Below are 18954 nucleotides of genomic sequence, written 5' to 3' on the forward strand. Positions count from 1 at the left end.
TTGCTAATGGTATACCTCGGGGAAGTCACTTTAAAACTGTTTACATCTGAATTTCCTTACATGGAAACACAGGTAAAGATGAAACTTAACTTCTATAAGGACCTGGAACATACAGTCACTTGATAAATAAAAAATCTATTATCATTATTGGACCATGAAATCTCTTGTTTTTACACAGTCTTCTGTTGCTGTCTAGAGCTCTCATATGCTAGATCTTCAATTAACAACAAGTATTCTGGGCAAACAAGAGGATTCATCTCTCTATCTGTGCCCAACGAGCTGTATCTGGCAAAACCAAGATGCTGCTTCACGAGGGCTACCTGTGTCTTCTATCATCTTCCATAGAACTGAATTTCTATTTCTTAAGTAGAAAACGTTCAGGGCGTAGAGTATGCTGAGTAGACGGTGATGACACACCACAAAAACAAACAAATAAGCAAACAACAACAACGACAACAAAAAACCCTAAAACACACCTAAGTTGCTGAGAACCTATTAGAGTTCAGAAAGGTGGGGCAATTGGACCAAATGACTGAGAAGAACTCAGATGATCTCATTAGGGAACTGAGCACGGTTTTGTGGTCAGTCTTATAAAAGAACGGATGAGAAAATGAACTTGCACCTTGTCTGGCAACACAGATTTTAAAACCCCAGACAAGCAAGTGAGTACTGGCACGTGGGGGGTGACAGCGTCGAAGGGGCACAAAATGTTCCACCCGAAGCAGCCTTTCTGAGCAGTACTGCCCTCATGAGCTGGAGGGGAAGGTCTCTGTACAAGGGACAGAAATCAGAAGACAATATCCAGACCACATCCAGCCACTCATTACTCTTACGATTCCAAGTGAATCACCTCACTTTCATCATGTGAGCATAGAAATGTTTCCCTCTCTGCACCCCCGGGCCCCATCCCAGCTGTCCCTCAGAGTTTGGGGCAGCCAAAATAATATTTATGAAATTTCTCAAGAAGTATAAGATGCTATGCAAATATAATACACTTATAAATAACCAATCTGAATGCGGAAGGTAAGGAGATTCTTACAAATTTCAACGTAGCATTGCCCAAATGTGCATGCTGCAACCACCAGACATTACACATCAATAATCAGCAAAACAAAGGATGCATCCTGTTCTTAATTGCTTAGTTTATTTAAATGGTTGCTTGGAAAATAATAAATTATGATTATTATTTCAGATAGGTTAAGCAATTAGGGCATTTAAATATAAAACTACTAAACTTCTGAGAATGTGGCACTAATAGGGATTGAGAATTCACGCTATCTACTAATTTGCTAATCATTAGTAAAGTGACAATACCATACTGGGGCTTTATCAGTTTGAGTAGTTTGTGTGAGATTACCTCATAACGGAACATTTTCCTACAATATAAATGCAACAAGATGCTTTAATAAATGTCTTCTACATCGACAGAACAGATGACAAGTCAACAAAAGATGCTACAGCGAATCAAAGTGACTGAACTGAAGGAATAATTACATATATGCATAATGTGAAAATCTGCAGGGTTTAATTTCACAAAGGAATTAGGAGAACAAATATTCAGCTCTGTCGAATTTTTTCGCTGATCATTTCATTAAGGTGGCCCATTATTTTTGCCCTTTAAGACCACACAGAAATGCTCCAAAGAAACATTTATAATTTAAATAATTACCACAAATTGCGACTATTTTCCCCGCTACAACAACTAATAAGTGTGAGCTGGGCACTGGCATTTTCCAAAGCAATGCAGAGTGACTTCCTTACCCAGAAGAAAAAACAAATATTTGTTGAATAAATGTTGGGAACACAAATACTCCCCAGGCTCTGAGAATTTCCAAATCAACATTTTGTTAAATTCATAATACCTTAATCTGAGGACACTTAATTAAGTGAAATTCTGAAATAAAAGACAAAAGTAATAATGAACTAGCCCTTGTTTGTAGGGTTTGAAAATGCCATTCAACAAACTGCTCAATAAAGTCAAGGGCTAATAGGAAAGGAGAACTTCCGGAAAGCCAGTTGATGTCAGAGGAAAATCAAACGTAGTCTATCAGGTGCTTCCCCTCCGACAGAAATGCCCTGGGTTAGACCACGACATCAGCAAGTGAATGAAGGGGACAGGAAAGAGGAGATTTCAACCCTAGGAATTAGAATTTATGGGCCATTTCCTTTGATGTAACTCTTTTTCTACCAGGTAAGTGAAGAATCTTAGTCTCGATTTATTAGCACTTTTTTAGAACTTAATAGTCTCCTCATCTGGTAAAATAAATATTCAGATGTTTAAAGAAAACAAAAATATAGTAACAGTGGACACAGATATGTTTGGATTGTAAACATGAACAAAGGTTTCATCAATATCTATTTTAGATGTTGATCCAAAGCTGTCCAAACAAAGACAAGAAAGTAGGCTTCTACATAAAAAAGCACTCGAGAAGAGGTAATGTACAACCTTCAAAGTATAACATCTCTAAAGATAACCTTCAAAGTATAACATCTCTCCACCTGATCTGTGTTCCTGTCATGTAAATACACACTAAGGGCCAACTGTGTAAGTCAGGCGGAAGACCACCTTTATTAGAATCACTTGGATTTCACTGGTAAAAACCGGAATGTCTAAAAACCAATCATATTGGTTAAAAAAAAAAAGTTAAGAGAACGCTGGAAGAGTAATTTCCTGTACTTTTTAATACAGACACTACAAACAAAAGTTACACTCGAGGGCTTCCCTGGTGGCGCAGTGGTTGAGAATCTGCCTGCCAATGCAGGGGACACGGGTTCGAGCCCTGGTCTGGGAAGATCCCACATGCCACGGAGCAACTGGGCCCGTGAGCCACAATTGCTGAGCCTGCGCGTCTGGAGCCTGTGCTCCGCAACAAGAGAGGCCGCGATGGTGAGAGGCCCGCGCACCGCGATGAAGAGTGGTCCCCACTTGCCGCAACTGGAGAAAGCCCTCGCACAGAAACGAAGACTCAACACAGTCATAAATAAATAAATAAATAAATAAATAAAAGAACGTGAATTTCTAAAAAAAAAAAAAAAAAAAAAGTTACACTCGAAAGAATAAAAGCATATAAAGAGTGCAGAGCCATGTAACAGTCATTACAAGGCAGTGCAATTAAAATTTGATGGATTTGTATGTTACAGGGATACCTCCTCATAGACTGGAAACCTTACACAGAGGAGAAACGATGCACCATCACAAAGACTCACTGGCTGCTACAGTGAGGCTCAGAGGAGGCACGTGTCAGTGCAAAGACACACGTCTTCAACAGTGGTTGGCATTCTCAATTTCACGCTTGACACAACAGCGTATGATGATGATTCCCTTTGGGGAAAAAAAACAAGCCTAAAAGACTTTTTTTCCCCCCAAATAACAGCAAGCTAAAACATCCACAAAAGGAAACTAGTCCACATTGAAGAAAGAAAAATAATAGAATGAGGTGTCAGTGACTTTCCCCTTACAAGTGAGCAAACCCCTACCAGGGTGCTCTATGAAAGATTCAATGAGGAACAATTAAAAGAGCAAACTTCAGAACCCTGCAGAGACAGGGTTCAAACACAAAGTTACTGAAGGCCAAAAAAAAAAAACCCCAAACACCAAAAAAAACCAGTGCTCACATCTCCAAATGCAATAAAAGGTTCATCTCTGTTCTGTGTTCTGTCAACTTAGGGGATAACCATCTATTGAGGTAAAAGCCCTCAAGATGAAATGGAGACTTTGTAACACCTATAGATGTGCTGTAATAAGATATGTGCATTCTTGAAAATAGATGATTTTTATTTTCCGTTAAAATGAAGGAAATTCATTTTTCAGCAGGAACGTCAACCAGTAGTAACTGGGGTGATCTAAATCCCCTCTTATTTATACCTACACATATCTGCAATGGGCCTTTTCTCCACTGCCTGACATGGAGAAATCCTATTTTAAGAAAATCATAAACGATGAATTCAAATAAAATCTTAACATGTGTCTCGAAGTTGCTGTAGGCTGAAACTCATCCACCACTTTTTGGTCATTTAACAATTTAAAGAGTATGTGACTCCTGTGTGTGTCTGTGTGTGTATGCTTTACTCCACCAATTCGGCATCTTATGTCATCTAAAACGTATAGATGTTATCATATGCGCCTTCGTTCAAATGAGGATTTAAAAGAAATACTGGCATTGATTCCTGGGGCTTCTATGTGTCTAGGTTGCCAGTTGGGGTCTCCAGATGGTGTTGAAGCTAGGGCCTTTTTAAAAAAAAAAAAAAATCTACGTATAGGTTTAACATTTGAGTTCAAAACTCACTTTTTTAAAGTGCAAGACAGTAAGCAGATCGAGTTCAAAAATCATTTTTTTAAAGTGCAAGATGGTAATAAGCAGTTCATCTGAAAAACACCCATGAGTGTTCGTGAACCACAGTCTTAACAGGAGCCAACAGAAGGATGCAGCAGTGCACAATGCTAAGTCCACCTTGGGCTGCACTAGTGTGGCATCCGCATCAAAGGCGAGAAGGACACCTTGGCAGCACCGGCAGGACACAGAAGGTATGCGTTCAGTCCTGGAGGGAAGCTCAGTTTCCTCTGTTTGAAAGGAAAGAGTAAACCAGAATGGTCAAACACCACGGAAGAAACTGTTTGATGTTCAGCCTGCAGCAGAGATTTAAGGAGCCAAGGTGATTATGCTCAGGTATTTGAAGGATCTCTCAGTGTAAGTTTCCACTGCAAGGATTTTGCCCATCTTGTTGACCAGCATTGCCCTGTTCCTTGAAAAGGACCTGACATGTGATGAATGATCAAAAATACTCGTTGAACAAAAAATGATGAAATGAATTACCTCAGAGCATAAGAGAACACACTTGCTGCTCCGTGCGGTGCTAAATGACGAAACAGGCACCAGTGGGTAAAATCTCTAGGAACATATGCTTCAGTTAAACTTTTTCAGAAATCACTCTTTAACAGTAAGAGCTATCCAACGATGGAGCAGATTCTGTAAAGGAGTGATCTCTTCCTCCTGTGGGGGGAGGGATGAGCAGTGGTATTCTTGCAGAAACTGGATAACCATCTGTCAAGGATGCTACAACGATGAAAACACTGTTTACATCATTGAACACCACAAGGGTTTCATTTTTATCCTAGCTGCCATTTCTGTACAGCAAACCTTCTGCTGACATAAAATCATCAAGCTGAAAGGAAGGATTTTAAAACCCTTTTAGGAGTAACTCAACAAAATGGGCTAGAGTGGTGCCCAAATGCAGGTACATAAGAACATCTGCGGAGCTCATCATAAGTACAGATTTCTAAGTCCCACATGATCTTATTTTTTTAGTCCACTCCATGATATTGCCCTGGTAATTGTCTCCTCTCTTCTGCACCATCACTTTCCCTCCCTACTGGAGTCTTTGCCATCAACATGCAAACATGTTACTCCCATCCTTAAAAACTATCCTTGGGACTTCCCTGGTGGCGCAGTGGTTAAGAATCCGCCTGCCGATGCAGGGGACACGGGTTCGAGCCCTGGTCCGGGAAGATCCCACATGCCGCGGGGCAACTAAGCCCATGTGCCACAACTACTGAGCCTGTACTCTAGAACCCGCGAGCCACAACTACTGAGCCCATGTGCCACAACTACTGAAGCCCGAGTGCCTAGAGCCCGTGCTCCGCAACAAGAGAAGCCACCACAATGAGAAGCCCGCGCACCACAACGAAGAGTAGCCCCTGCTCGCCACAACTAGAGAAAGCCCGCGGGCAGCAACAAAGACCCAAAAAACAGCCAAAAATAAAGAATAAATAAATTTAAAAATAAATAAAGTATACAATTCAATTTTAAAAACGAACAGAAAACATCCTTGGGTGGGAGAGGGTAGGAGTGGAAGTTTGGTATTAGCAGATGCACACTATTACATAGAGGATGGCTAAACAACAAGGTCCTACTGTAAAGCTCAGGGAACTATATTCAATATCCTGTGATAAACCATAATGGAAAAGAATATGAAAAAGAATGTATATATGTATAACTGAGTCACTTTGCTGTACAGCAGTAATGAACACAACACTGTAATTCAACTTTACTTCAATAAAAAAAAAAATTTAAAAAAAAACCCAACATCCTTGGTTGACCCTGCTTCCCTCTCCAACCTCCACCCATTTCTCTCCTTCCTTCTAAAGGAACACTCAGTCTGTAGCCAGCTTCCTTCCTCCACCTGACTGTGGAATCCACCTGAGTCAAAGACGTCCAGCTACCACCATGCTGCAAAATCCATGGTGAATTCTCAGTCCTCATCTGAGCTGACCCGTCAGTAGCATTTGGCACAGGTGGTCACTCCCTCCCTGTGAAACACTCCTTCATTTGCCTTTGAAGACACCATATCCTACTGATTTTTCCCCTAACTCTCTGGTCACTCTTTCTCGGTCTCCATTCCTCCTCTTTTTTTCCTTTTGAGTCATATCTTTAAAATAAGAAATCATAACTGTAAAGGGATGAAAGAGCTCCTGCATAAAATTTTTACAGCCATATATCCCAAATATTTGAGACCCCAGTCAAAAACTATCTAAATTTTGGAGGAAATGCCCATTATCATGTTGATAAAGGCATAAAACCAATCTTTTGGGGTTTTTAAAAATTTTATTTTATTGAAGTAGAGTTGATTTACAATGTAAACTTATTTTTTAATTTTTTTTTATTGGAGTATAATTGCTTTACAATGTTGTGTTAGTTTCTGCTGTACAATGAAGTCAATCAGCTGTATGTATACTTATGCCCCCTCCCTCTTGGGCCTCCCTCCCCACCCCATCCCACCCATCTAGGTCATCAAAGAGCAAGATGAACCTATCTTCAGGGCAGGAATAGAAACGCAGACATAGAGAACGGACGGGTGGACACAGGGGACGAGGGGAGGGTGGGATGAATTGGAAGATTAGGTTTGACATAAATATACTACCATGTGTAAAACAGATAGCTAGTGTGAACCTGCTGTTGTGTTAATTTCTACTGTACAGCAAAGTGATTCAGTTATACATAATATATATCTCTCTATATACATTCTTTTTCATATTCTTTTCCATTATGGTTTATCATAGGATATTGACTATAGTTCCCTGTGCTATACAGTAGGACCTTGTTGTTTATCTCCACACCACCTCTTAATCCTGACTTCCTAACCCTGGAGTGTTCAAAGGCACCATACGAAACCATTTCTTTCTCTCTTTGGTTTTCTCCTCCTCACACTTAGTGAAAATCCTCTTATGATTTCACTCTGGGTCATGGCTTTCCTTCATACACTTAGGACTCCCCACTCTAGAGCCCAGCCCACTCCACTAAACGCCAAACCCACAACTAAATGTCTTCTTACCTATCTTTGATATTCATCTCCACACACTCAAACCAAGTTCTCGATCGTTCCCATCACAGTGACTAATGTCCTACCCAGGGTTCAGACCAAATATCACGGAGTCATCCTTGACCCCTCTTTTCTCACAACCAATCCATCAAATCCTGTCAGCTCTACTGCCAAAACATATTCTGAGAGCAAAGTTGGACATCTATCTCACACTACATACAAAAAATAACTCAAAATGGGTCAGTGATCTAAATAGAAGAGCTAAAATCATAAAAATCTTAGAAGAACACACAGGAATAAATCTTTATGACCTTGGATTTTACAATGGATTCTTTAGATGTGACACCAAAAGCAAGAGCAATAAGAGGAAAAACAGGTAAGTTGTACCTCGTCAAAGTTAGAAACTTTTTGCATAAAAGAACATTACCAAGAAAATGAAAAGACAGCCTAGAGAATGGGAGAAATACTTAAAAATCATCTGTCTGATAAGGGTCTAGTATCCAGAATACATAAAAACTTTTACAACTCAAAAATGAAAACCAAACAATTAAAAAATGGGCAAAGGACCTTTCTTTAAAGAAGACATACCAATGATACACATGAGAAGATTCTCAACATTATTAGTCGTTCGGGAAATGCAAATCACAACCACAAAGAGGTACCGCTTCACATTCACTAGGATGGTTACTATCAAAATAAACAGAAAATAACAAGTTTTTGTGAGAATGCTGAACAACTGGAACCCTTGCATAGTGCTGGTGGGAATGCAAAATGATTCAGCTGCTGTGGAGAACAGTTTGTCAGTTCCTCAAAAAGTTAAACACAGAATTACCATACGACCTCTTAATTCCATTCCCAGGTATATACCCAAAAGAACTGAAAAAAGGTACTCAAAAAAGTATATGTATACCCATGTTCAAACCAGCGCTATTCACAATAGCCAAAAGGTGATAAGATCTCAAATGTCCATCAATTAATGATGGGTAAACAAATTGTAAACTATATACACATATACATACGTACAATGGAATACTATTCAGTCGTAAGATGGAATGAAGTACTGATACATGCTACAATCTGGATGAACCTCCAAAACATGCTAAAGTGAAAGAAGCCAGACACAAAAGATCTGTGGAACTGAAGAGGATTTGGGAGAAAATGCTTAATGGATAAGGAGTTTTACTTAGAAGTGGTAAAAATTATTTGGAACTAGATAGAGGCGGTGCTTACAAAACACCGAAAGGCACTGAATTCCATTGAATGGTTCACTTTTAAATGGTTAATTTTATGTTATGTAAATTTCACTTCAATAAATTATTTTTTTACTATTCAGCGTCCACCCCCTTTTCTTACCTCTACAACTACTACCTTGGTTCAAGCCACTGTCTTCTCTCACCTAGATTATCACTAGCCTCCTACTTTGTCTCCTCTTCCCCTCATATCCTCTTTGGGGTTTTTCTCAACACAACAGCCAGAATAATACTATTTTGTCAGTCAGATCATGTCTTTCCTCTGCTGAAAGCCTTGTGATAGCTTTTTACCTCCTTGTAGTCAAAGCCTACGTCCTCATGGTGGTCTACAGGACCCCACACAATGTGGCCCACCACTGCTCCAGCCTCATCTGCCTTCATCCCCTACTACTCTGCCCCTTCCGCTCTCCATGTCTTGTCACATGGAGGCTCTTTGCTGCCCCTTCAACATTTCAGACACAATCCTGCCTCAGGGCCTTTGCACTTGCTGTTTGCTGTTATTTCAAATGTTCCTCTCCCAGTTATCTATAGCTCTTGGACCATGTGCAACATCAATTCTTATTCAAATGTCTCCTATGCAATGACACCTCCCCGACCATCCTATTTAAACAACAAAACCACACATTCTCCCTATTTCCCTTCTCTGCATTATTTCTCACCATAGCATCTAGCATAAAGTAAATTTTACTTATTTATTGTGTTCATTTTCTCCTCTCCACCAGATGCTTACTAGACAGGCTAAAAGGACAGACCGAGAGGGGCTCCCTGATCTTAGGAGGACAGATTTTTAAACCGTTCAGTGCCTTCTTGCTGATACGTTTGCGCAGGTGAGGTGTGACTTACTTTCTTTATCACAGATCTGGCTGCTAGTTTGTGAGACGGCAGACCTCAGCTACTCCAAATTACTGAAGACTATGAATAACCGCAAAAGGACTTTAAAAAAAAAAAAAGAGAGAGACCAACCAAACTGGCTTATCTTGGTTTGCAGCATTGCGTTAAGAAACCTGGACCTAAAATACATCACATTGAAAGGGATATAAAAAATTCCAAGTCTTAAATAAAGTCTAAATGATTATGATGAAAACAAGGATGAAATTTCTTAGTTCTTATGTTGATCTTATTACATCCTTAAAGTTCTTTAAAAGATAAATGCCACAAGGTATTAAAAAAAAAGTTCTCCACCCCTGAGAATCTTTATTTCATTTGTAACTCCTAAGAGCCTATCATCAATATCCAAGAGAACAATCTCAGCCCTTAACACCTTTTCCCCACAATCAATTGTGAATCAGTAAAGTGTAAAGGGCTGCCCAACGGTATAAACAAGATGTTTAGAAACCTACCTTTTAAATATCTTAAAACATTTACACATTCAATAACAACAAAAAAAAGATTTATCAAAATATAAAAAAAAACACACGAATTTAAACAAAAGCCAAGGTTTCCTAACGTATTCATATCAAGCCTGGAACACAGCAGAACTGCTTAAAATATAGATGGCTTCCCAATTCAGTAATGCGTAACATATACAAGCACTTATATTACTAAAAAAGTAGTGCAGTTGTATAGTCCTACTAGACAATAAAAAAATTTCAGTACTGGTATCTAAAGATACCATACGACGGCTTCCTCTCACCATGTTAATGCAGACGAGCCTCAATCAGTAAGTAAACTAATCTAAATCAAATTCCATCTAGTTGAAAATAATCATCATGGGCTGCCCAGAGTTGGTGAGTCTGAATGCATTACTGAAGAGCTTCTTGGTAATTGCAGGTTGCTATTTACGTTGACCAGAGTTGGAGGAGTTTACTTAGCGAGATGTCTAAGCATGCGGACCACCAATGCAAAACACACAGGAAAATCACTCTTCACATCCACCCTAAAAACAGCTTAGATGCTCTCTGCTGATATCACAGCATGGTTGTTATTTCCTAGTGTCAGATACACTGCTGGTGACAGAATGAAAATTTATGATTGCAGTTATTTTATTTCAAGTAATGTGCTCCCACAAGAGATTTTTTCTAGTTCAGTGGAGTGTAAGTTAAATATTCAAGACTAAATATTATTTTCTAAAGCCCTAAAAGTTTCTGCTTGTAAACAGGTATGCACAAAATACTCATAGCGACAATCATTGAGAGATATTTTTTAATCATAGGGGGGTTTGTTTGCCTTAGAGTCGCCAATTCCCAAATGCGTCTAGTAACACACAAACCATGGTGTTAAGTGGGAAATAAAGAAGACCAACTCTAAGATAAACTTGTCACGAGACACACGGACAGATAGGCTAGCTCTCACTCTTCCCTGTGTTATTGCATAATAGCTTTTTATCATCATCACCATCATCACTAAACTAGGTATCAGAAACCTGGGTTCTAATTCCGGACCTATAGTTAACAATCTAAAGAACTGTACAGTCATGGGAAAAGCCTATTATGCCTCTGAGCTCCAATCTGCTTACCTGTAAAATGAGGGGGTTGGCAAGAAATGCTTTTAAAACAGAATAGAAAAACGCAAGGTAAAAATGACGACCTAAACATATTACAATTGATCCTGATTTACAAAAGGCAAACAGAGAATACCACACGATAAAAAAAAGAATGTTTTTCACCTGAGGGGAAGTAAGAAAATGAAAAACATTGTAAAATTCAATGGTAATGAGGATGGAGAAAAGAACTAACATACTTTCAGCCCTGAAAAGAAGAGTTCTACAAAAACGCAAAAAAAAAAAAAAAATACACTCTCCATTCCCTTTGGCCTAGTAATTTTACTTTTGAACACAAATCCCCAAAGAAAATATCCCTAAAGAAAAATCAGAGTTTGCTAAAAAAGAATCTCCACAGCAGCACACTATGTAAGAGAAAAACTGGAAACCACCTGTAAGTGCAAAAATAGAGGCACAGTTAAGTAAAATCTGGTTTTGCTAACAAAATGGAACAGAGGCCTAGATAACCATTTTTTTGAAGTACTGACCTCTTTTCAAAAGAGTGGAAATATTCCACATGATATAATGTGAAATGTGAAGGTTTATCACAAAATACATTTGCCCTCTTTATGATTTTACCAAAAACTCACTGATGAAAACCGTAAGAGAAATTGGAGGGATAGCACTAGCTCATTGGGTCCAGTCTTTCTATGAAATTCATTACAACAGCAGAAAACAGAAGGGGAAGATGGGGAGAAGAGGACGTTCTTTAGACTAGAGCCCGCTTTTCTAACATGACTATAACACCGTCTCTCTCTATCCAATGCTTGATGTTTTTCAAGCACCTTCACAAAGATTGTGACTTCACTGTTTGAAAAAGGATCAGCTTTCATGGCACTTATACACCCAAATGTTAAACTTTTGTACAAAGTCTAGTGCACCAGGAACGTACACTATGAAACCATCCTATACATACGGTTGGACTACTGTCTTCCTTTCCCCAAATGTCATCAGTGGGAAATTAAAGGAAGCATCAAGAGTTAGGAGTCATGACTTCAACAGGTTTTTAGACTCGAATGTCAACCTTAATATGGTAGAGCCTGCCATGAGGCAAATGCCTTGGAAAACTGTTGCATATTTCTTATGCACAATTACTTCTTTCCTTGAAGACTGTAAATCATAAAACCATGGCAAAAGTGATCACTCTGGTTGGCCTTGCAATAGATTCCTCTCAGCTTTAGAATATACATGGTGAATGGACTTAGCGCAGAACGTAGATTTTGTGAACATAATTATGGCATGGTATTTATTTGGGTTCAGTGGACACACCCAACTTTGGATTATCATCTCACTAAAAACTCCAAGAAGACAGAAAAGGGAAAAATAAATAAATAAATAACTAGAATTCTTCTAAGTAACGATTCTCCCAAATAAACATAACCGGTGACAACACTCATGTAAAAAGGAATGTTGATGTTTCACAAAAGCCTTCTCCTCCTTCCAAAAAGAAAAGTTTTTTCTACGAATCAATACTATGAACTTTCTGTTTCACACATTGAGATGCTGGTGTTCTTTAACATATTCTGTGAATGATAAAGAAACAAAATAATGGTGTGTCATGAGAGGAACAGTTTTATCAACAAGGCTAAAAGATAAAAATGGTAATAACTTGGCACACGGAAAGTGTAGAAATTCTACCAGAGACTGTCATATACACTCCCCTCAGAGATGGCTAGAGCACAAAGTCAGAAGTATTTTCAATCTTTTATATTTACAGGTCTAGCGAAGTCCCAAGTTTCTAGGTTATACTAAAATGACACTGGCAATCAGCTGTGTCCGGTTTCTACTGTCACCATCATTATCTAATAACTAAAAAACAGGCTTTCATTTTCAAAACTATTCGGCATGCCAATGTATTTCATCTTAAATCAATGGCTTCTAGAGACAGACCATGTGTTCATTTGTAAGCAGCAAATTTCAACAAGCTTTTAGAAGGAGAAAGTAGGAGAAGGAATTATCCATTTAAAAATGTATCTCAAAAATAAAATGCAAAAATGCAACAAATTCCACTGACATTTTTGCTCTGCCTGAATTATTCTTTAGAATCATATCAATATATTTTTTCAGCATTCAAATAATATTTAAGGTCACATAGGTCCTAGGATGCCACATAATAATTTACAGATTTAAAGAAAATGACAAATGTGCAGAACTCTGTGACTTGTACTAAGTAAAAAAAAAATCTACACACTTTGATTTGAATTAAACCTCTATCACATCAACCATTAACCACTAGATGAGATAGCAATTCAGCATTGAGACAGATTGATTTAACATCTACTCATTAAAATACCATGTGATGAGGCAGGGACAGGAGGATGTCTTTAAATAATAAATCAACTTCAGAAAGATCACATAGGTGTAAGCAAATCACAATCAGAACAGAAATGAAAATAAAAGATAATCTGCACCACAGATGCTTAGTAGGGTCCATTTACATTTCAAAGTCCTCTGTCTATGGTATTCTTAAGTATGGTACCACTAAGGTTTGTCAGAGCTACAGAGACACTTCAATTAAGGCTGTGTGGTAGAGCCCTGTGTAAATTAATTAGTTGAGGTCGCTCAGATTTTCTAAAAGCGACTGTCTAAAACAGGCTCAGAGAGATGCACGATTTGTGGGAAATTAGAACCCAAATACAACTTCTTAATCAATTCTTCTTGCTTTCCTATTTCAATGACATTTTGTGTAATGATAAATAAGTCCATGAAAATATTACTACCCAAAATTTTATTTGCTTTCAATTAGAGGTAACAGAAGGGACTTTGAATTTTGCTTTTGATTTCAAGTTTTATTTCAGATTTAATCTAGACTTATTGGCAAGAGTTTTCATATGATAACTATAATGACCTTGATCCATATTTAGATAGGAGATGAGTCTATACTGGAAATTCACATATGTTACGACTAAAGCAGCTATCTAGTAATTTCTATAAACAATGGCATAATAAAAATATGGATTTCATGCTCCTGTCTTGAGACTTTACCTGCTAAATCTGTTCATTATAATTTTGCTAAATATTAAAGTTTGACATGTCTCAGCAGAGATAATATTATAGCCACTTCTTTGATTCAAAATACTAAGTAGATGACAGCTGTAAATAATTTTTAAAAGCAGGAGAATCAGATATTTGGTAAATATGATTTTGCAACATAAGTAAAATGTAGGCAGAAAATTGTAAAAATTAATTGTGCGATGGTGTCCACTGTAAATGAAAAATGAAAGGTCTCTGATGTTTTCAAGAGATTGGGAGCCTTCCAGGTATGTACATAAGAGATTCGTGAGCTCTTCTGTAATCCTAAAATAAAGTCCCTACAGTTTCATTACAGGGACAGTGAAAAATTCATACTTATTGTACAGTAGAGATCATTTAGAGACTTTTTTTAACTGCAGCGTGGAACAGCGTTTCAAGAGCACAGACGCTGTGGGTACAAATGTATCTTTTGAGATCCTACCATTGAGAAGAGGCTGTCCTTCGAGCACGTCCTGGGACAAAACTGCGCTGTAAACATCTTCAGGAAATCCAGTCTTGCATAACGCGATCTCACCAGAAGCCTCCACAGACGCCTGCAACACAAGGAAAAAAATGTCTGCCGTGACTGCCACCTCCTTCAACCAAGAAATGTCCCACTTGGCATAAAGCCTTGCTTTTCCCACTATTTTGTACAAATAACCCCTTTGTTTTCAGAGTGGTTGCGATTAGAGTGTAGAGGTCAAAGGGTTAATCTTGTTGATAACTGGGGTAGAAGAAACAAATCCCACTTGTCCAGTAAAATCTAAATAATGCACATTCCAGGTTCTTCTAAGGACTGAACATTTCCATTAAAATGGTCATTGTGAATGAAAAACTCTCAAGTGAAGCAGGGGGTGGGGGGACAGCTCAAGACTTCTGAGGCTCCACAAATCACCGGCACTAACTTAACTTCGCAAGAAACATGTACACGTTTGAGTATATTGATTTTTATATTCTCGTCTAATTCTCTATGAAGTTTGTTCCAATATACCCTTGAATTAAAAAACAAAATTGCAATATACTTACTGCAGGATATAGACTGTCTTATACCAAGTAAAACCAGCCCATCGAAAGTATATACTTCTCTAGACTCACAGACACAGATAGAAAACAAACTTATGGTTACCAAAGGGGAAAGGCAGGGGAAGGATAAATTAGGAGTTTGGGATTAACAGATACACACTACTATATATAAAATAGATAAAAAACAAGGACCTACTGTATGGCACAGGGAACTATATTCAATATCTTCTAATAACCTATAATGGAAAAAAATCTGAAAAAGAATATATATATATATATAAAACTGATCACTTTGCTGTACACCTGAAACTAACACAACATTGTAAGTCAACCATACTTCAATTAAAAAAAAAAGTGTATCTTTCTCTAATTTGATCAAGGGCAAGAACACACTAAAAATGTAAATAAAAATTAATATAATTGTGTTTCCTTTTTATACTTAAAAATGAGAAAGTCACTATCTCTCGCCGTGTTCTTCTGGCTCATCACATACACAGCTCACTACCCAGTGGGCTGAAATCTCCGTCATACCAAGTGCTATCCACCTGTCGCCACCGTCCCCACCCCGAGTTAATTTCCCTACTTCCTACTGACATCATCACAGGATGAGTAAGCCTCAGTAGAACTCATGCAGCATTGACGTTAGTTATAAAAATCTTTACCCGGCCCTGATGGGGATCCAAGTACAGGAGGAAGAGAGTGGACAGAAGCTGCCTGAAGTAGGGATTTCAGAAGCTCCAGGGCCAGCCTTAGGAGCAGCCTGCCCTGGGGAGGAGAACCAGAAATTGGGACGAAGGAGAAAGGGAGGCCCCGGAAATAGGGAGACCTCAAAACAGCTGTCTGAATGACGCCATACAGCACAGCTTCACAATTGAAGGACTTCCTGGATGATGCATGGGAAGTATTGCAGATACTGAGGTTGCAAGAATCCAGACTAATCTCGTGTTGAAAGGATTCTTTTCAGATCCGAGAAAATCAAGAGAAAAGGACATTTGGACTTTGTTAAATCTCACACAGTATCTAATCTCAAAAACGTATTTGGAGCAACAGTGAGATATTAGGTCAGACCCATCAAATTAGCAAACAATACTAAGTCTGTTATGGGCAAGAAAAGATTGTCTCAAGTCAAGGATACAGAGCAATCAACCAACCCTCTTACACAGGTATCAGTGCACGCTGGTACAGTCACCTTGGAGTGCAATTCGGAAAATCCTAGTAAAGGTAAAAGTAGACATATCCTACATGGCAGGTATATTCCCTGGGAAACTCTCCCATGGGCGCCCCAGTCAACATGTGCAGCAATGTTCACTGCAGCACGGTTGTAACTGCAGGACCTAGAAACTACCTAAACGCCCATCAATAGGAGAAGTGGACCAATAAATTTTCACTTAGTCAAAAAAAAAAAAAAAAAGCATTAAAGTGGAAGAATTGGAGCTACATCTAACCACAAGGTTCCATCTCAAAACAAACAAATACTCAGTTTCTTTAACTTTCATGTAAGGCTGAAAGAGAAATTTAATTATAAATCAACCTAGGAACGACTATTATCTTTAGTAAGTTCAGAAATCTATTCATACGACATTCCACATTCAGATTGGCAACAAGGTGCACTGCAGTCTAAATCGTGCAAACAAAAACCAAAAATCCAAAGCATGATTGATGACTGTTTTTATATATAAGGTATGAATTCAAAGGCTAATGTACGACATACATATGTAGTAAGAATATAAAAATATACAAAGTAGCGATAAGCACCAAATTTAGGAGAGTCGCTACCCCAGGGGAAGGTGAGTCAGGAAAAGCATCAGGAAGAATCCTACAGGTAGCTTTGATTTTATTTGTCATAATTCATTTCTTTCTAAAAGAATCTAAAGCAAACAGGGTAAAATGTGAAGGTGTCCACAGCCATGTGGGTGCAAAGTATATCATTCCCTGTATACCCTGCCTGCTCTACATATTTCAAAATGAGAAAGAGAAAATCGCTAGGACTCTCTGAGAAGTAGGAACTTGGGCCTCCAACAACCATCGAGTTTGGGACACAGGGTGATATTTTGCTACTTGCCAACTGCAAACATCCAGACATTTATACTGGCCCTGGCACAGAGCAAGCGCTTCTAGTTAGCTTTTAGCTAACTAAAACAAACAAAGGGAAGTCCCAAGTTCGCCATATAAGTTGGACCAATGTGTTCTAAATCTGTGTCCCAGTGACAGGTTAGGGGTCAAGGGGCCTTTTTACCTCCAGCCTTCCCGCTACAGAGGGGAGCCATGGTGGGGATCCAACCCCAAGAGGTAGATGGGAACAGAGCTCGGAGGGGGCAGCAGGCCAGAGACAAACAAGGGTCACATTCCATCCTGTGGGTGGTAGGGTTAGGGCAGTGTGTGGTTTTCTAGGTGAACTCTCAGAGGGCAATGAAATCTACAGACTAGAGGAAGACTGTCATCACTTCTTTAACTCCACTCCTAGTGTCTTGTTTTCTCGTGGACCTGCCCTAAGGGAGAGGAATAAGCAGCAATGTGCTCCCCATCCGAACCCACAGGAATGGGATTTCAAGGCCACATCAAGTCCATCCGTAACACCGTGAAGGTTCATCTCTGAGCTTCCGTCTCCGCCTTATCTCAGGAAAGGGAACTTCTGTCCCCCTTCTCCTTATCAAGGAAAAGAGTATCTACTACCCGCATAGGGTGGCTATGAGAATTCCTGAAACCGTGTTTGTAAAGCACATCTCTAACACATGCTGACTACCAATATTAAACAGCCATGGGCGTCCTGTATTACTTTATGAGATTTTCATATTTTTAAACAACTGAAACTTTTCTGAAGTCTTCTTCCCCAAGACAAAATGGATCCACAAAATAACATGCTATTATTATTCCATAATGTGTTTTCTTAAAAAACAGGCTCCATAAAATTATTCAAATATGTATTTCTCCCTATTAATTTATTATTAATTTCCCCTCTTAATATTCAGTCCAGGAATAACAAAATTAACATGTTCCTAAAGCAGACAGGAAAGCACTGAAATGAATACAATCTCCAAACAGGTCTTTTGTAGATGCGTGGATAGCTCATCTAATGCTCACAGCAACCTTACAAAACAGGGGCTGGGACTAAGTCTGGGATCATGCAAGACCCCGGAGCTGGTGACACAACCCATCCAGGGAAGCCAACTCCAACTCATGAAGCCTCTAGTGCCAACAGCTTTTTTGGACATTGGAAGTGTTGTAGTCTCACCCATAATGCTTCAATGCTCTCCAACATTCATTCTCAACCCGGGGTGGTACTGCCCCCTCAGGGGACATCTGGCAACATCTGGACACATTTGTCATTGAAACTGGAAGAGGGGATGCCACTGGCTTTTAGTGGCCAGAGGCCAGGGATGCAGCGAACCGTTACACAATGCCCAGGACAGCCCCTACCACAGAGAATTATCCAGCCCCAGATGTCAATAGGGCCAATGGCGTGACACCCTGCTCCACAGCGACCCAGAAAACTAGTGACCACTACCCTTAACACCCCCAGCGGCGCGGAGCTCACCATCAATCCCAACAGCCCACGAAACTCTTACTGGAAAGTTCTCCTTTTCCGAAAGCCCAAAGCCAGCCCCTGTGGCTTCCCCCCGACACTAACTCATCACTGCGGGGACCAGGAGGAGGTTCCAGAAGTTCAAAGAGAGGAAACCTCCCCTCAAAAAGTTCCGTGTACAAGGAGGGGGCAGTGAATCGCATGCATTTTCCTAACTTGAATAACGTAGGGCTCAGCACCCGGGTTCTGTAAAGGGCCAGAGAGTGAATATTTGAGGCTTTTCAGGTCACAGGGTCTCCACTGAACCTACTCGGCTCTGCTGCCGAAGTGCAAAAGTGGGCAATCAGTAG

At 39.3% G+C, this 18954-nt stretch overlaps 1 protein-coding gene across 1 annotated transcript in view; it reads right to left on the reverse strand.

Moving 5' to 3' along the window:
* CDH2 (cadherin 2) overlaps window positions 1-18954 on the reverse strand; it is a 213923-nt gene that overhangs the window by 168857 nt on the left and 26112 nt on the right. The window contains exon 2 of the mRNA XM_036874118.1: window positions 14501-14612. Within this exon, the coding sequence (XP_036730013.1) occupies window positions 14501-14612 (112 nt within the window). The remainder of the gene's footprint in view (window positions 1-14500; window positions 14613-18954) is intronic.

Source organism: Balaenoptera musculus, chromosome 14 (assembly GCF_009873245.2).
Source record: "Balaenoptera musculus isolate JJ_BM4_2016_0621 chromosome 14, mBalMus1.pri.v3, whole genome shotgun sequence".
NCBI lineage: Eukaryota > Metazoa > Chordata > Mammalia > Artiodactyla > Balaenopteridae > Balaenoptera > Balaenoptera musculus.